Source organism: Ixodes scapularis, unplaced genomic scaffold (assembly GCF_016920785.2).
Source record: "Ixodes scapularis isolate PalLabHiFi unplaced genomic scaffold, ASM1692078v2 PGA_scaffold3__209_contigs__length_174095766, whole genome shotgun sequence".
Lineage (NCBI taxonomy): Eukaryota > Metazoa > Arthropoda > Arachnida > Ixodida > Ixodidae > Ixodes > Ixodes scapularis.
This window is the reverse complement of record NW_024609868.1, coordinates 127,193,116-127,211,294: the sequence shown is the minus strand read 5'-3', so window position 1 is coordinate 127,211,294 and position 18,179 is coordinate 127,193,116. Positions and strand designations below refer to the sequence as shown.

The 18,179-nt window shown below is 48.5% G+C and overlaps 1 protein-coding gene across 1 annotated transcript; it reads left to right on the top strand.

Annotated features, from left to right (window-relative positions):
• The first annotated feature begins 511 nt into the window (after positions 1-511).
• On the top strand, positions 512-17,799 carry LOC115317662 (cytochrome P450 3A19). Its single transcript, XM_042292873.1, has 5 exons — positions 512-521; positions 640-727; positions 6,785-6,925; positions 15,687-15,852; positions 17,707-17,799. Exons 1-5 carry the CDS (start codon positions 512-514, stop codon positions 17,797-17,799), a joined length of 498 nt encoding a protein of 165 aa, XP_042148807.1.
• Positions 17,800-18,179: the final 380 nt, after the last annotated feature.

Below are 18,179 nucleotides of genomic sequence, written 5' to 3'. Positions count from 1 at the left end.
AGGGAGGTCAGGATGACCTGTTGCAGCTGTTGATGACGCCTCAGTCTCACGTTGGCGCTGCCGCTACCAGCCAGCGGCTTGCAATGAGCGACGACACCGCACCTTTAGATCGTGAGTATACTGTCACGCTTAAAGTGGGACGCTTACATAAATGGTTTCATCAAAGAGACAACGTACCGTATTTTCCTGACTGTAGTCACTACCCAGTTTATGTTCACAAAGAAAACTCTCGATGAAAAAAAATAAAAGGTTTCACTTTGTTCGACGCCTGGTACGTAGACCTGACCCGGTGTAGAGTCGGTACCTGGTGCCTCGTCGGTGTGTAAAGAAACCTTGACATGTGTGAAGAAAGAAGCTGGTATCACACATAAATCATATTATTTGGGAAATTGGTCTTGTCTCGTTATACTGCACGATATTTGCGATACAAATCCCTGTACTCTCCGCACCTGTATATAGTCCTCACTACTATAGCCGTCAAATTCTGAAACATGTATAGTCGGTGGGCTACATGCAGGGAAGTACGTTAAGCCTATTTCGGTCTCATGGAGTTTTAATACAAGTTTGCACAACAGCGATGAAAAGTGCGGCGATACACTGAATGGCGATCCCGATTAATTTCAAACCTCCTTTTTACAGAGGCTCAACTTAAGCTGGATGAAGGAAAAAGGGGAACCCTCAGCGTTTCCGAAATCCAAGCAAACATACACAGCGCTCTAATTGACAGGTGAGTACGATATCTTATGTGTGCTCGCGGTTTCTGCAGCTTCAGAGTGTTCTAGTGACTAATAGATCAACCAAATGTCCGTGTCTTAACAACGCGAGGAAACTTACACCAACTCACGGCTCCTACGCCGCGCTGCTGATGGGGGCGCTGCTGTCGGCGCGGCGCATGTGCGCAGTCGCTTCACCCCATCTGGCTCACGGTTTCTGCGCACGAGCGTTGCCCACACCAGGTGTGGGCAAACTGCTGACTTTTTCGTAAGCAGCGCCTTTGTGTATACAATTTGAGCACTACAACTTGCATGTCGTTCCACAAAAAGAAGGGAAGGGATGATGAAAATGTTGTCTCTTCACAAGCCGTAGCTGCGCGTTGTCGTCTGGTCTGAGGAACCCGGACGTGCCGGTCGCGTATCAACCACTGCGCGAGCGTCCCAGACGCAAGTGCTCCGATCGTCCTCCGTGTCATCTGCGTCCCAGAGTTTGGAAAAGTCTTAAAACATCGCTCGGGTTATAAAGCAGCGTGATTATGACGTACCCATTGGCTACACATAATGTTCACTGATCAATGAACCTTCCAGTTCGTTCGATTTTAGTGTCGGATGTATATTTCGCAAACGCAAAGCGAGAAACATGTTCCGCCCAAAACTCGGCGCCTGCAGGGTCCCTTTCCCGCGTGATGATTGGATCCAGCTTAACACACGTGTCCCCTTCTCCGCTAATACGGAGTGTGCGGCGAAAAGAAACGGAACGTGATACTTTGGCTCTGCAAGCAGAGCCTATATACCATTCCAATATTTACAAGTCCACAGCCCAGAGTGCGAACTCCTCAGCCTAGCACGGGCATGTTAGTCGCTTCGGAAAGTGAGCAAATCACGCGTCATACGCACGAAAACTAAAATGGAACGGGCCAGCAGCTTCTTTTTAGAAAGGTCAATACGGATACTCTGGAACTATCTAGGGTGAACTACCTAGAATTACCTGGTTAGCAGTGCCGCACCGCCACAACGAGATGAAACGCGCTCACGCGGATGCAGTGTGCATCAGTTGACAGGTGTTCACGGACGAGAAGGAGTGAAAGAAAGAAGACAGACCGAGGGACTGAGAGAGGAGGGCAAATCGCACCGTCGAGGTGGGATGAACTGACGTACTAGTTCGTTTTTGCTAAAAACGAAATGAGAGGAGTGTTTTGGAAAGCTGGCCACACGAAAAAGAAAAAGCCAGCCTCCAAACGATTTTTCTTTTAGAGCGCAGCTCTTAGGCGCCCGTTTCTGGCTTGAGCGGCGTCGCCGTCGGCGTAACCGTGAGGTCACGTTACTCCCGTGAGGTCACGTGACCCCGGTGACATCACGAGACCTCCGTGAGGTCACGTGATCCCGGTGACGTCACTTGACCCAGTGAGGTCACGAGGGTCACGTGACCTCACGATTACGCCGACGGCGACGCCGACGCCGCTCGGAGGGACGAGTAGCAGGCAGGATGAGGTGGAGGGAGGAGGGGTATACGCTCCGCGCATTACCCTTCCCTCCTCCTCCTCAAGAGCTGCGCTCTAATTCGGTGTTACTGGGGGTTGTAAGCGACTTTCATTTGTTTGTAGTTCGGTCTTTTAGAGAGCAGCTCTTAGGGACCCGTTTCCGGCTTGAGCGGCGTCGGCGTCGCCGTCGGCGTAACCGCGAGGTCAAGTGACCCCCCGAGGTCACGTGACCCCCCCCCCCCCCCCGAGGTCACGTGACCCCCCGAGGTCGCGTCACGTGACCTCCTGAGGTCACGTGACCCCCTGAGGTCATGTGACCCCTTCAGGTCACGTGACCTCAGGGGTTCACGTGACCCCCTGAGGTCACGTGAACCCCTGAGGTCACGTGACCTTAAGGAGTCACCTATCCCTCACTACGCTTCCACCTTCCTCCTCAAGAGCTGCGCTCTAACCGGCGTTACAGGGAATTGTAAACGGCTTTCATTTTTTTTTATTTTGACGACCCGATAAGGGGGCGCGGATGCCGCAGGCTTTCCTCCTTTATAGGAGGTTATGAGTCATGACTTCATACTGAAAGCAGTTCGTGACCCTCGAACTAAAGACAGGAATGACACGAAAGGTCCTGTAAAAAAATATGTTTCGTTTGTTGCGCGCAGTTATGACACCTCACCCGCTGTGATGGCATGCATGGCCTTTCTCCTGGCAAAGCACCCGGATGTACAGGAACGCTTCAGGAGTGAGGTCGCCTCATCAATGAACTCAGACGTAAATATTAGTCCAAGTCTTTGAGCTAGACACGTGAAGCTCACGTCCATCTACGATTTGAATATGGTTTCAGGGAATCATAGACACTGAAAGCGTCCTCAGGAGTCGATACGTGGATCAAGTGGTCCTGGAAACCGTCCGCTTGTATCCGCCATTGGTCAGGTGATGCAAACTCTTGAGAATTTCTCTGGGTGTTCCCGAAAAATACGCAGTGTTTGTTTGTTTGTTGTTGTTTTCCCCCAAAAGAAAAAAAAATTATCAATGCAACGCCGAGCGCTCAGTGTGCGCCCAAATGTAGGGCTCGTCGTCCATAACAGATGCTAAAGTTTCAGAACCAATGGTTATCTTATCAAAAAGTTGTAACCGATTTTTAAAAACCTTCAATGGAAAAATGGCGGCCGACAAATCCCCCGAATTCATGTCGGTGAATGACGTCAACTAACAGCGTACGGGCCCAATTTTCCGATCGAAAATTTCAGATGTTATAACTTTTGATTAAGATACTGGAACTTTGAAATCTGGTCTGAGCCGTTAGCGGTACATTTGGGCAGAGATTGAGCATTCAGTGATTCTAAGTTTATTTTTGCGGTGAAAACGAACACTGTGAAGTTATTTTTTTAAGCCGAAGGCCTTGCTTGGTCCCACTGAGCCAAAAAGCGGCGTATATGGCCATAGAATTACAATAAAGCGAGACGCACCACTCAATTGTATGCTCAAGGACGACGCTGTCCTTGGCATCGTCTTTGAGGTCGTCCTATAGATCGTCCTAGACCTCTAGGATGACCTTACTTGTCCCATTACGCGAAAAAGCGGCGTCGTTGTGCCCGAAAGACGGCCATAAAAATACGTCATCAAGCATGCGCCGCTCACGCTCGCGCTCAAGTGCGGGAGCGTGATGTCACAGCTGTAGCGTCGTGTGCAAAAGGTGCGCTGCGGACTTCATCTGGCTCGTTGTGTTCTCTGTGCGATGGACCGCGTTTTAATCTACGGCCTCAAAACGTCAGCAGCGTCTACATCTATGGCGGCTTCCACAGGCAAACGTGACCGCCCAGGCAAATACGCCACAACCTCCTTAAAGGCCCCCGACGTACACTTTGCAATTTCCACTTTTACCCGCCTCCTCCTTTCCTATATCCTTTCCACATTTTACCTCGTCCCAACTTGGCTTCCCTCGCAGCTTAGAGGAGGGGAGCACTAAACGGATTATCTTCCCTGCAGAAAACCGAGGTTGGTGCGTCGGCCTTTAAGTCCTCCTTTAGGCACCGTTCTCAACGTCGTCCCAGACGTTGTCCTCTAGGCGTCTTTCTCGACGTCCTCCTAGACGTCGTCCTAGAAGTCGTCCTAGACGTAGTTCTTGACGTCGTTCTAGACGCTGTTCTTGACGTTGCCCTTGAGATTGCCCGTGAGATCGTCCTCGGCGTCGTCCTAGACGCCGTTCTGAACGTCGTCCTTGACGCCGTACTTGGCCTCGACTTCTACGAAGTCGTCTTAAACTGTAATACGTGTAGAAGCATTACTCTATAACATTTCTGCCGCGGGACTATAATGCACCATTCCGTCTTCCTACAAAAAAAAATTGGGTTGTGTGTGTGTTTATACAGCCTAGAACTTGGTCTGCCTCATAGGGGCGACGAGTCTCCCAGCTGTAGATGAGAAATTTAGCCAGTGCGGAACAGCCGCTAGCCTGGGGTCTTTAACGTGCATCACGCAGTAGTGATACACGACCGCACGCCGGTACGATGCTCATCCAGATCGAAACGGGCAGGGGTGGGGCTCGAACCCAGGATCCCTGAGTTCTGCACCGTCTTCCTACACAAAAACAGTGTTAAGTGTCCTGTATTTTTTTTTCCACGTGTTTAGAGCTTTGTGTTATATAATAAGATAAAATAATAAAAAAACACTTGCCGGTAAAGTTTACTAGAGTGCGGATTTATCTGAAAAACTCCAATATTTGTTATCCAGATGAAAACCATATTGCGACCGTATTTTGATCTCTCGATCAAACCGCCATAGAGCGAATTGCATTTTATGAGAAACTCAGCCCGCGTTCCCATTCAATATCCGCCTTCGCGTCTTATCGAAGCGTGGAATACAGTATGTACAAAAAGAGTCGTTTCAAGGAGCGAAGATTGCTTATTCATTTTCACGCCAAATTTAGCTGGAAAATTCAATTCACATAAATTTTTCCGTTCAGATTAGCGGGGAAACTAAATTGACGTTTAAGTCACGTGGCGTCCATTTCCCCGTTATATTTAGCGGGAAAATGCACGAACGGAGGAACATACCGACGTATGGACAAATCTCTTATTTTAAGGAATTTCGTTAAAACGTGTTTCGTGCCTTAATGCATTTACGCATTATAAACGCCTCAAAAAGCTTCACGTAAGTCTACCTAGTCCCAGAGCCCTGAAATTTAAAGATTCACTGTATATCACCAACGTATGTGGCTTTTCATGAGAACGTTGTGTGCTAGACGCTGTTTCGATTCCGAGTTTAGATCTTAGGACTTAGGACAAAGAGGAAAGTGTATAGTACTAGTGGAAGCTATGATTCAGTTCAATTCAGCTGAGGGAAAAAGGGAGAGCCACCTGGTGGTTTCAGGTTACCCCCTTCTGCTCGAGTGGCAACGCGAGCCTTTTTCTGACGTCTACGACTGCAATGAGGAGATTGGTTGGGGAGCTGCGAAACAGCAAGTGTAGATGAACGAAGAAAACCTGTCTCTATTAGGTTTAAAGTAATTCGACCTCATGGCTCGGGATACGGCCTCAGCGTGTGGACGAGCGAAACCGAAGCTTTTAATGTCTCTACAAGTTTTAGATATTTTTCTTCTTCCTAATGTTATTAGTCATTTTTACTCAGATTTTGTGGAGCATTGAAAATGTAACCCCCCAAATGTCTACAATAAACAAAATTCTTCTTTGTAGCGATAGCTCTTATGTGAAGTTCGGCGAAAACCAGCGATGTTTGAACCCAAAGAGGGATCGCGGAGAAAACTTTTGCTCCCCCTCCCGATTGTCGTTCCTCGCACAACAACTAAACCAAAACGCGCTCTCTCTCTCTCCCTCTATCCTCCCCCCTCCCGCCCCCCTCTTTCTGTGGCGGGAACCGATCGCTCGTTCACTCGCTGCGCCTGTTGGGTGCGTCAATGGGATGAGTGCAGCGGGCTCAGACCCGGCGATGGTCGCCATGCGATTCGAATGCCCTGAGTGGCTCTTCAGACGATGAAAGATTGGGCTCCGCAGGCACGCGAAAGAGCGTGCTCCACTGTACGTGATGTTCTCGCGTGGGTTGTGATCCTGTTCTTTTTCCCAGCCGTAGTACAACGTGTAAATAGGTGTAAACATGTAGAACGGCTGTCAACAAGAACAAATAAACGATCATTATGATTATGTACTTTCAAGCTTGGGGGGGGGGGGGGGGGCGATAATTAACCGCAACTTCGAAGAGTACATATAAAAGTTGCACTTCAAATGTGAAGCACACTTCCAAAATAAATGTTCATCTTTCATTTGTTTAGGAGACACACTGGCGTCTAATTTATTTTATGGAGAAAAATGTACAAAATATCTAAACATAAACTATGCGGAAAGCTTATTAATAGAAAATTAATGAAAAATTAACGAACGCAGAGACAAAAATAATAAAAATCAAATTATATATAAATTAAATTAGCGATATTCATTAAACGCCTCACCCACCAACTGCGAGCCAATGAAATAACAAAAATTGAGGCTTAATTTAAAAAAGGGGGAAATGGCAGCAGAACGTTATGAAATAAAACCTTACGCTCTTTAATTACAATTTTAAACGACGTTCATTCAACAGTTTCACCACCAGGATGTGTGAAGAGGAGCGCTGCTTCAATGGACTCCGGATTCCAGCCAAAATGAGTGTTGTGATTCCTGTGCATCAAATACACCACGACCCGGAGCTGTGGGACGATCCTCAGAAGTTTTGCCCTGAGAGGTACAGTCCGCTTACCTTACTATCACCTACAACGGGGGGGGGGGAGGGAGAGGAGAGGGGAGGGGAGGGGAGGGAGGGAGGGAGGGAGGGAGGGAGAGGGAGGGGAGGGGGTATCAATGGCCGAGTGGGTGTCACGTCGGGGAAGTACGCGGAGTCAGTAGAGACAAGAAGGCCAGTGGAGGATGAGAATAAAGGAATATATTTACAAAAGAAGAGGAAAGGAAAGGAAAAAGAAACTAGAAGTAGTGCATAAGTAAGTCCCCGTCTCCGTGATAAGTCCCCAGTCCAGCCACTCACGGACCCTTGCTCGTGGTTGGGGGTGTTGGGGCTCAGCGCTCGGATGCCGGATTGGCGGAACGATCTCCCAGGCTGAGTCCAGTTCCTCGGAGCGTAGCCCAGGCTTGCCCGGTGCGTCGCCGAGACCTCGCTCCTTGCTCGGTGCGTCGCCGAGACCTCGTTCCTTGTTCGGTACGTCGCCGAGAGCTCGTCTTTGGCTCTGTGCGTCGCCGAGACCTCGCTCCTTGGCTCGGTGCGTCGCCGAGACCTCGTTCCTTGTTCGGTGCGTCGCCGAGAGCTCGTCTTTGGCTCTGTGCGTCGCCGAGGCCTCGTTCCTTGGCTCGGTGCGTCGCCGAGACCGGAAGCTCCAGCCGATTCCAAAAGATCTCGACCGCTTCTCTTCCTCGAGCCCACTGCTTCACCTCCTCTTTCCTTCGAGTGGCACACCCGTGACACTGCCTCCCCCCTTTTGAGAAGATCGCCTTGAGATCTTCCACCTTCCTGGAGTCTTCCGTTAGCTCCGCTTAATGCCGTGGAACGGCGCGCGCCTCGCATGCGCTCTGGCCGTTTTAATTCACAGCAGCATTGGTTACTGGCACCACCTGGTTTGCTGTTCAAGTTCACATGTACCACACGACGACCAGCTTCATGCCACAGAGATCAACTTTCCGGTTGAGTCACACACACACAAACCAAATATATATCAACCACAAAAAAAAAAAGGAACCCCGGCCCTGGCATGCAACCGAGATTAGTTTGCACCACCCCCGACAAAAAAAAAAAGAAGAACCAATGCGTCTACACAATCTGAGAATCATTTCCGAAACCCTGGTTCCCGTCTTAAATCCGAGTTAAAAAGTCCGCGCCGACGTTATCACACCCCTTGATATACTCCACATAAAAATCATAATCTTGCAGCTTCATGCTCCACCGCATTACTCTACTGTTGGTGTGCTTCGCCCTATTGAAGTATTCCAACGTCTGGTGGTCCGTTTGTACCCGAAACTTAGTACCCTACAGATAAAGTGTAAACCGTCCTATCGCCCAAATTAGGGCCAGACACTCTTTTTCAATCGTCGCGTAGTTTCTCTCTGCCTTAGAAAGTCTCCTACTTGCGTAGGCAACGGGATGTGGCAGCTTATCTTTCTTTTGAAAAAGAACCGCTTCCACACTTTCATCCGAGGCGTCTGTTCGCAGAACAAACTCCTTGCCTAAGTCTGGAGCTAGAAGAATGGGCGGCTTCGCCAACGCCGCTTTGAGCCTCCAGAAAGCCCCTTCTTGTTCTTCGTCCCATTTGACGCTACTGTCACTTCCCTTCTGCGTCAATTTCGTTAAGGGAGCAGCCACCCCTGCGTAGTCGGGTATGAATTTCCTGTAGAATCCCGTAAGTCCTAGGAATGACCGGACCTGACGTTTGGTGGTCGGTCTCGGCGCGTCCTGGATTCTCGTTATAATCTCTGTTTGGGGCTATTTGACCCAACCCCAGTTTGTACCCCAGAAAGCCCATCTCTTCGAATCCGACCTCGCACTTCTTTGGTTTCACCGTGAGACCGGCATCACGGAGCCTTTCAAACACGCTCCTTAACGCGTGCACGTGTTCATCCCATGTGTCCGTTGCTACCAACACGTCATCGATGTAGTGATGAGCATCTGGTATGTCACCCACCAGCATTCGCATCAACTTTGTGAAAGTTGCTGACGCAGTCTTCAGTCCAAAGGGTATGAAGTTGAAATGGTACAGCCCGCTGAACGAAGAGAACGCGGTCTTCTCTTTAGCGGTTTTCTTCATCGGTATTTGCCTATAGCCCTTGGCCAGGTCTAGTTTTCAAAAAGAACCGTTTACGTACCACCTTTGCAGAGGTGACGTCCACGTGTGTTATGGGCTCCGAGTCCGCTACCAACCGGTCATTCAACCTCCTGAAGTCTATGCAGAACCTGCTCGTACCGTCAAGCTTCTTCACCATCACGACAGGTGCGTTGTACGGTGACCTGGATCTCTCAATCACTCCCATCGACAACATCGCCTCGATATCCTTCTCGACCATCTCGTGAACGTGTATGGGCGACTCCACGGTGCACATGAGGTCGCATTTCAGTAGGCTTGTCTTCCCTGGGGAATCCTAAAAAATCGATTTGTATTCTGTAATCAAATCCAAAACTTGTTGCTTGTGTACTGGATGCAGTGCCTGATTGACGAGCACGTCCTTCTCTGTCTGTTGTCTGGTCAGGGTCAATGTGGGAATCTCGTCTACATCCTCCTCCCCACTCTCTGTCCTGGCCATGCCGCTACCCGTTGCCGCGCTGCAGCTCGGTTGGGCTTGATCCAGTTCTGCTCTCTCTTTATATTTCGTCAGCATATTTACATGAAAGACTTTCCTTTTCCCCCCAACTTCAAGCTCATACTCCACTTCATCTCGTTTTCCAGTAATGAAGGGACCCTTCCACTGCAGTAACATTTTGTTACTGTCACTCGGTAGAAGGATAAGTGCCTTGTCGCCTGCTTTCATTTCTCGGTGGATTTTCTTGCTATCATAAAATGCCTTGTATTTCGCTCTGGCCTCCTCCAAGCATTGGTGTGCTATTCGACAGGTTTCCTCTAGTTTTTCTCGGAGCTCCGATAGGTATCTATACGAGGTCTTCGTCTCCTGGTTCAAGGTCTCGTTGGACCACACTTCCCTGAGGATGGCCAAAGGACCACGTATCCTCCTTCCATAGAAAAGTTCGAACGGCGAAAATCTCAAGCTCGATTGCGGCACCTCCCTGTAAGCGAAGAGTAGTGCGGGTAAATACCAATCCCAATCTTTTGGCCTCTCTTGGCACAGTCTACGCAACATCTGCTTCAACGTGCCATTGAACCGTTCTACTAGTCCATTACACATTGGGTGGTAGGGTGTCGTTAAAAGGTGCCTCATGGACAACAAACGACCCACCTCCCTCATTCAATTTGAGGAAAAGGGCGAGCCACGGTCGCTCAGTACTTCTTCAGGTACACCGTATCACGAGAACATATCAACCAGAGCCTCTGCCACTACGGGCGTACTGATTGATTCCAGAGCCACTGCGTCCGGGTACCGGGTGGCAACATCCACCATTGTCAAGATGTATCTCTTTGCCGAGCTTGATTTTGGGGCGATAGGGCCGATGAGGTCAATGGCCACCCTTTGGAAAGGCGTTGCAATCGTTGGCATGGTCCCTAAAGGTACTTTGTCCACTCTTCCTTTTTGCACCGTTCTCTGGCAGATGTCGCACGAGCGAACATGTCTCTTAACGTCACTTTGCATTCCGGGCCAGAAGAATTCTTCTGCCACCAGCCCCCCGGTGTTATTTACCCCCTGTTGCCCTGACATCAAACCATCATGAGCCATCGCCATGACCGCTTGCCTGAAGTTCTTTGGAAGCACCAACTGCTCCGTTCTTCTACCCGAGCTGTACGTACAATCTCTGTACAGCGCCCCGCTTCTCATAAAGAATGCATACTTCGTCCTTCCTTTATGCTTTTTGACGATCTTTCCGGCGCTGTCGAAGCATTTCTTCAGAGTCGAATCATTTTTCTGCGCTCCTCGCAGCTCCTCTGAGGTGGTATGCAAGGGTGAAACTTGTGGTACTCTTAATTCAGGAGGCGGTGGTAGCGATTGATTCTTACTCGTCTTGGCCTGCACCGCTCCTGCTGTGTTCAGGGACCGTTTTTCACCATCTCCCAACGAATTCGCTTGTCTGGTCGTTACCTGGGCTTGTTTTAAATGACCCACTCTCATTCCATTTTCTCCCTCATCAAGAGGTTTGGACATTATAACATCAGTTTGGCTCGATTGTTTTTCTGAGCCCCAATTTGGATCTGGATCGTTGACGTCTCGTACCGGCGGTATATTGCCCAACACCAGATCGTAAAGAGGATCCCTCACGGATTTTGCGAATAGTTTTCCCGTAAAATATGGCGTGCGGACGACAATCTCAGCTTCTGGAAGATATCTTACCGTCTTGTCCAACAGAAACACAAGATTCAGCGTTCCTGTCAACGCTTCTTTTGCGACCAACTCTTGGCGAACTATTACCGTGTTAGTTAAAGTTGTTGTTGTTGTTCCTCCCGGTGGTGTGGGAGGCTGGTTCCGCTCCGATGGTCTGGAGCGTGGTGGCACGAACGTCGCTGAGTGGCGGGTCGACTCACTGCTTGAATAGAACCATGTGCATTTATTTACACTCTAGTTACAAGTCCCAACTTGGGAGACCATCCTTCCTCGTCTAAAGTCTCGACCCCCGTCCCCAAGTTCTCTCCAGCAAATCCAAAGTCCGAATCCCTCAAAATCCTCTCCGCGCTCTTTTTGTAGGCCCGTAGGGGCCTCCTTTCCCCTCAGGAACCGACCAATCTCTTCAAACTCCGCCACTCACACGTGGTACACTGTCTCCAATGGTCGGCGAGCTGTCATCCTGGCGCCCCAACCGCCAAACCTAAATTCCTTGTAGAGTTGTTCTCTGCAATTTTCCCAGCCTGACTGGCGCCAACCGCTAAATTATTGCATCGGGCAAAAAGGACAATTTTACACTAAGCGGCAAAACCCTCTGCATACACGCACATTCGCTTATAAGCCACAAGCATCTTCCAGCGCGGGCTCTTTCGGTCCCGGTCCGAGCAGACTCCCGAAACCCGAGACGCTTCTTAACGACCGCGGGGGACGGTTCCCGTATTGCGACCGCTCTGGCCCCGCCGACACAAACATAGAAAGCTTAAAAAAAAAAAAAAAAAGAAATGCCGACTGAACTCTGGAAAGATAAACTTTCCTAACAAAAGAAAACCCTTTAATTAATAAGCATGATTTCTATATACTTAACTACTCCCCACCAAGACTGTTGCGTTGACACTTCATGTAAGCGCAACATAAATACCTTTCCCGAATAGTGCACTGGGAAGTATTCGAACTGACCGCTTGGCCCAGAGTTAACCAAGAGAAACAACGGCACTTTAGACTCTAAAGGTTCACCAAGCGCTCCTTCGTAAATGTCAACAACATCAAACGGCACCGATAAAAACAAGAAAATTATTACAATTCCGAAACCAGAAACACTAAAACGGCTACCGCAGGCAAAACGTCCAACACACACCAGAATGGGCACACAAAAGAAAAATTGCCGTGATAGCTGTCATGTTCAAAGTCAAACTCCGCCACTCACACGTGGTACACAGTTCTCCAATGGTCGGCGAGCTGTCATCCTGGCGCCCCAACCGCCAAACCTAAATTCCTTGTAGAGTTGTTCTCTGCAATTTTTCCAGCCTGACTGGCGCCAACCGCTAAATTATTGCATCAAGCAAAAAGGACAATTTTACACTAAGCGGCAAAACCCTCTGCATACACGCACATTCGGTTATAAGCCACGAGCATCTTCCAGCGCGGGCTCTTTCGGTCCCGGTCCGAGCAGACTCCCGAAACCCGAAACGCTTCTTAACGACCGCGGGGGACGGTTCCCGCATTGCGGCCGCTCTGCCCCCGCCGACACAAACATAGAAAGCTTAAAAAGAAAAAAGAAATGCCGACTGAACTCTGGAAAGATAAACTTTCTGAACAAAAGAAAACCCCTTAATTAATAAGCATGATTTCTATATACTTAACTGTGTTGCAGCCCGTGTCTCTCAATACCGATACTCTGCGGTAACCCAGATATCCCTCCACAACTGGCAAATTCTCACTTAGACAGATTGGAGGGCGTCCCACTACCGTATTGACAACGGGTATTTTCTCTCAGTTCCTGAGGGTAACAAAGCCGTCATCGATCTCGGCTGACTTATTTCCCCGTAGGTCAGCCCACAAGCACGACGCTTGATGTCTGTCGCTTGGTTTGGACGTACAGCCATCGGCCCAGTGCCCGGTCCTACCACAGTTCCAATATTTCGGGGTTTGAAGCCTTGGCGGACGACTGCGGCAGTTTTCAGCTTTATGGCCGATCCTGTTGCAAAGAAAGCAACGCAACACTCTTCTGCCTGCACTAGTTCTTGCATCTCTGGGCGATGCCGCATTCGAATTCTTAGCTGACTCGTCACCTTTGAGCTTGCTGGTGCCGTGCTGAACCTGCGCCTCAAGAAATACATCTGCTTTTGACGCCACTTCGTCAAAGTCTCGGCATTCTCGCTCTCGGAGGAATACTGATAACTTGCTAGAGCACGTTACTAGGAACTGCTCCACCAAGACCGCATCACGCAGGGCCTCAAAAGTGTTTGCTACTTCCGCCATCTCTACCCACCTATCAAAATAACTCGCTAGACGTGCGGCGAACTGCCTCCTTGTTTCTCCATCCTCTGGCTTTGCCTCTCTGAACTTTTCCCTGTACCCCTCTTTTGTGTAGCGGAACCTTTGAAGTAAGACCAGCTTTACTCGCGTGTAATCCAGTGCGTCCCCGGGGGACAGCCGCCCCACCACAGTCAGGGCTACCCCGGTCAGGCACAATCCAAGAGTTGTCGCCCACTTCTGTTGCGGCCATCCTAGTCCGGTTGCTGTTCGCTCGAACCGCTTCAGATAGGCGTCCAAATCCTCTCTTTCCTCTTTAAATTGAGGGATGAGCTTGTGCGGTCTCCCACGTTGTAATTGACCGCCGGCCTCTGCTTCACCGCTATTATGGTTTCCCTCCTAGCTGGCCGCCGCGCCTTGCTGTACAGCTAATTTTAGTCGAAGTACTTCTTGTTCTTTTTCTAATCGTAGGCATTCGCTTTCTCGTTCTAGCCTTGCCACATCACGCTCCCGTGCCCTCTCGGCTCTTTCCTCTTTAAGTCTCTCTCTTTCTTCCTCCACCCGTTTCTTAAGCTCGTCTCCCTGGTAGCCCAACTCTTTTCCTACCGCAATCAAACTTGGTGTATCCATCACGTCCAACTCGGCTCCACTGACCCGTCCGCACCCAACCCGGCGTGATTAAGTGTATGGAAAGATGGTGGATCCTGGCAGGCTCGCCAATTTGTGACGTCGGGGAGGTACGCGGAGTCAGTAGGGACAAGAAGGCCAGTGGAGGATGATAATAAAGGAATATATTTACAAAATAAGAGGAAAGGAAAGGAAAAAGAAACTAGAAGTAGTGCATAAGTAAGTCCCCGTCTCCGTGATAAGTCCCCAGTCCAACCACTCACGGACCCTTTCTCGTGGTTGGGGGTGTTGGGGCTCAACGCTCGGATGCCGGACTGGCGGAACGATCTCCCAGGCTGAGTCCAGTTCCTCGGAGCGTAGCCCAGGCTTGCTCGGTGAGTCGCCGAGACCTCGTTCCTTGGCTCGGTGCGCCGCCGAGACCTCGTTCCTTGTTCGGTGCGTCGCCGAGAGCTCGTCTTTTGCTCTGTACGTCGCCGAGACCTCGTTCCTTGGCTCGGTGCGTCGCCGAGACCGGAAGCTCCAGCCGATTCCAAAAGATCTCGACCGCTTCTCTTCCTCTAGCCCACTGCTTCACTTCTTCCTCTTTCCTTCTAGTGGCACACCCGTGACAGTGGGCTAGAGTCTAGGCTAGATCACACCAGCTCAGAGCACGTGGAGGGAAAGCTCGCGATAAGGAACCCAGGGATCCTGGGCTCAGTCCTCACCCCTACCCGTTTCGATCTGGATGAGCCTCGCACCGGCGTGCGGTTGTGCATCGCTCCTGCGTGGTGCATATTAAAGACCTCAGGCTAGCGGTTGTACTACACTGGCTAAATTGCTCATCAACAACTGAGAGACCAGTCATCCGTTGAGGCAGACTAACTTCAGTCTGTATAAGCATACGCACAACACAATTATCTCTTACTAAAAAAGCGCATTAATAATACTAGTTTTTGGTATGAGAATATAAATAATGATTAAAAACATTGCCACACGCGTCGGGCGAGCGACCGCGTGCGCGGCCGAGTGGTTACCGCGCCTGTCTGTCGCGCGGGAAGTCGAGGTTCGGTTCCAGTCGGTGAAATGTTTTCTTATTTATTCACTCAACATTGCGTTCTCGTGAGTTCGAGAACATTTTTGACTGGTCGAGTTCCGAATTTTCTCGTTGCCGAACGTTCTAGGTCGATTGTTCCAGAAGCCAACGCGCGTACATAAGGAGCTGCGCGGGGCGCTTTGCAGTCAGTTTCGCTTCAGCGTTTGACTCTGCTGTCACGCCGACTTCGACGCCCGCGACGCTCTATTGCTTTCTTCTGTTTCCTTTTTCTTTGATTAATTTGGGCACAAGTTCGCCCCATTAAACGTTTAGTTTACTTCAGTTTTCGTCACCTCATCACTTGCCATTCGTGACAATATCTTCAGCATGTATTAGGTCGAGGAAAAAAAACAACTATATTGGTCTGGTTTCAATATGCTCAAAGGTCGTCCACGTCATAAAAAAACTTGAAATGGAATAAAACATATGTGAAAATAAAAATAGTGGAAAATAAGATTTTTTTAATACATAATTGTTATAAAGTCATCTGGACGTTACAAAAAGAAAATGTTTTTTAGACACTATGTAAGCAAGCTGGTATCTTTTATTTTATTATTTCCTTACTTTGCAGGCTTAGTGATGATAACGGAAGAAACTTTAATCCCATGGCATACCAAGCATTCGGCAATGGTCCACGGAGCTGCATCGGCATGCGCTACGCTCAACAGCTACTAAAGCTGACGTTTGCCAACATTTTAGTGAAGTACAAGATCATTCCCGACGAAAGATACGTCGAGGTATGTGCAATGATTAACGATATCCGTATTTTAGAGAATTAGCTAACTAGTTTTTTTTTTCATTCAAACTGTGTCATTGTTAACATTCTGGGTCATTCGGTCATAGCACCTTCTCCCGAATGTTCTCAGCAAAACTGAAAAAGAAATATAATTTCAACTTAACAACTGCATAAATCATCATATTCCCAGAATAATTATATAGGACAATAATACAATGTTAGGTACTCCTACTTAGAAGCTCAGTAACATATACATTTTATTCATAGGTCTAATATATTTGTTTATACTAATGCCTATGGACCCCTTTTGACAAATCTAAAATTTCTGCCCCCACCATATTTAAGAAATGCAATATTCCCAAAGGTCACTGCAGGGTAAGTGTAAACGCTTGTATTTGTCTGGTCTCGTCTCGTGACGTGAAGTCGCTCGTTGTCTTCGGGGTCTGTGCTGACGTCGTTGTCGCCGGTTGCCGGTCAAGGGTCTCTTCTATTGGTTTTAGTGATGTTGGAATTGTAGACTTTTAGGGTTGAATAACTTGGTTTAATATATAGGTATTATACACAAAACACTGCAACATAGTCAAAGTTCGCTAGTTCTCAATACTCGATAGCCTCTGCCGTTTGTCTCCCTAAGTGACACCTCCGCACTTTATCCACTTAATTTTTCCGCATCGCTCTCGATGGGACTTTTATCTCAACTCCTCCTGCATCGCTCTCAATGTGTCTCCACTCAAGTCTGTCCAGTCGACTCCCTCCTCTCAACTCTCCCGCTCCCAACATAGCTACCCTCATCTCTTTTTCCCTTTCACTCTCTCCCTCTAACCCGCATTCTCGTCTCCATGGTACGGCTACACCTATACCGACAAGCAAAGTCAAATAACGAGTTCAGTTGGCGCTACCCAAAACAAAACGGCCCTCCGCCGCCGACTCCAGTTATGCTTGACATACCTCTCGTGTCCACAATAGCCGATTCCCGGTACAACTCTGAAAGGTCGACGACACGGGATGGGACGTGCCATTAACGGCATAATGCGCGTACATAAAAAAGAACACATTCCGAGCGAAGCTGTCAAGAGCAGCTGAAATAATACAAAGCACCTTTGTAGACGAAGAAGTTATACGCGGAGCTCTATAAACACGTGTAGGGTTACAACGTTCACGCCCGCGCCTTCGCTTAAGGTCCATCGACCCCGGGAGGGGGCACGCGCTGTGCCGTAAAGGTGATCGAACCCCCGAAGAAGGCAAAAACATACAAAATTACACAACAGTAAGATTCAAAGCAAATACCGAAACTCAAATCTCACTATTATTTTTTTAAGTTTTACATTTTGGAGTTTGTTGTATGGTCTACAAGTATTAGTTCCTGTAAAGTTGCCATTCTCGAGTACCAAACAACATTTACAAATGCCCACAATCGCAGGGTCAATAAATAGGATGAGGCGTTTGCAACATCATCAACGGTTAGAGATCACGTGAGGCATTGCAGTAAAGCTAAAACAAAATGCCTGTCGATGTTGACCATAAACGCACTGTCATTGCTCGCTGTCTTACGTAATTGAGAGAGGCAGCCTAGCGGCTGCGGTTCAGGTTACGTTCACGTGAAGGGATACCAGGGAATTTTAGTAGATCGTTCCGCCACCTCCGATCATGAAACCCGATATAACGACGCGATGCATGCACAAAGGCGTGTACGGAGTACGGATATCGTTATCGAAGTTATCGAAACAATCTACTAAAACTCCCCAATGGCTAGTTTGGTGAGTGAACGATTTTTGTTACATCGAACTTCAGAAGCATTAGTGTTAAACCGCCCGGAACTATAGTCTAAGATGACACTTCATTTTTTCTTAAACAGGAAGATCATCTCAAACTGTCCACCTCTTTTGTCTTCTGCAAACCTCGGGATGGCGTTTGGCTTAAGTTTCAGAGGATTGACAGTGAGACATAAATCAACAAATAGCGTTCTTGCATTTCTTATATACTGAGTCCAAGAAATAAAAGAAAGGCCGGAAAAACAGTTTAAATAAATACGACTGTTAAAACCAGACTGTGGGATCATTCAATATATATTCAACTCATACAAGAAAAAAATTTAAAATAAAGCTTTTAAAGCATGCGATCGACGTTGCCTAATTCAGTCATGGCTGTGTATTATTTTGCTTGAGTCCAGTAACACTGAAAGGTAAGTGGGCTGACATACCCTCATTGCAGAAAAAATTCTCAAGTCCTTCTTAGTTAGTTTCTGTTTGAGGAGCAGTTTTTATCTGCCCTGCTCCAGCCGTGTTGCAACATGTGAAAGGAAGGATTGCGGCCAGCTGATCTTTTAGC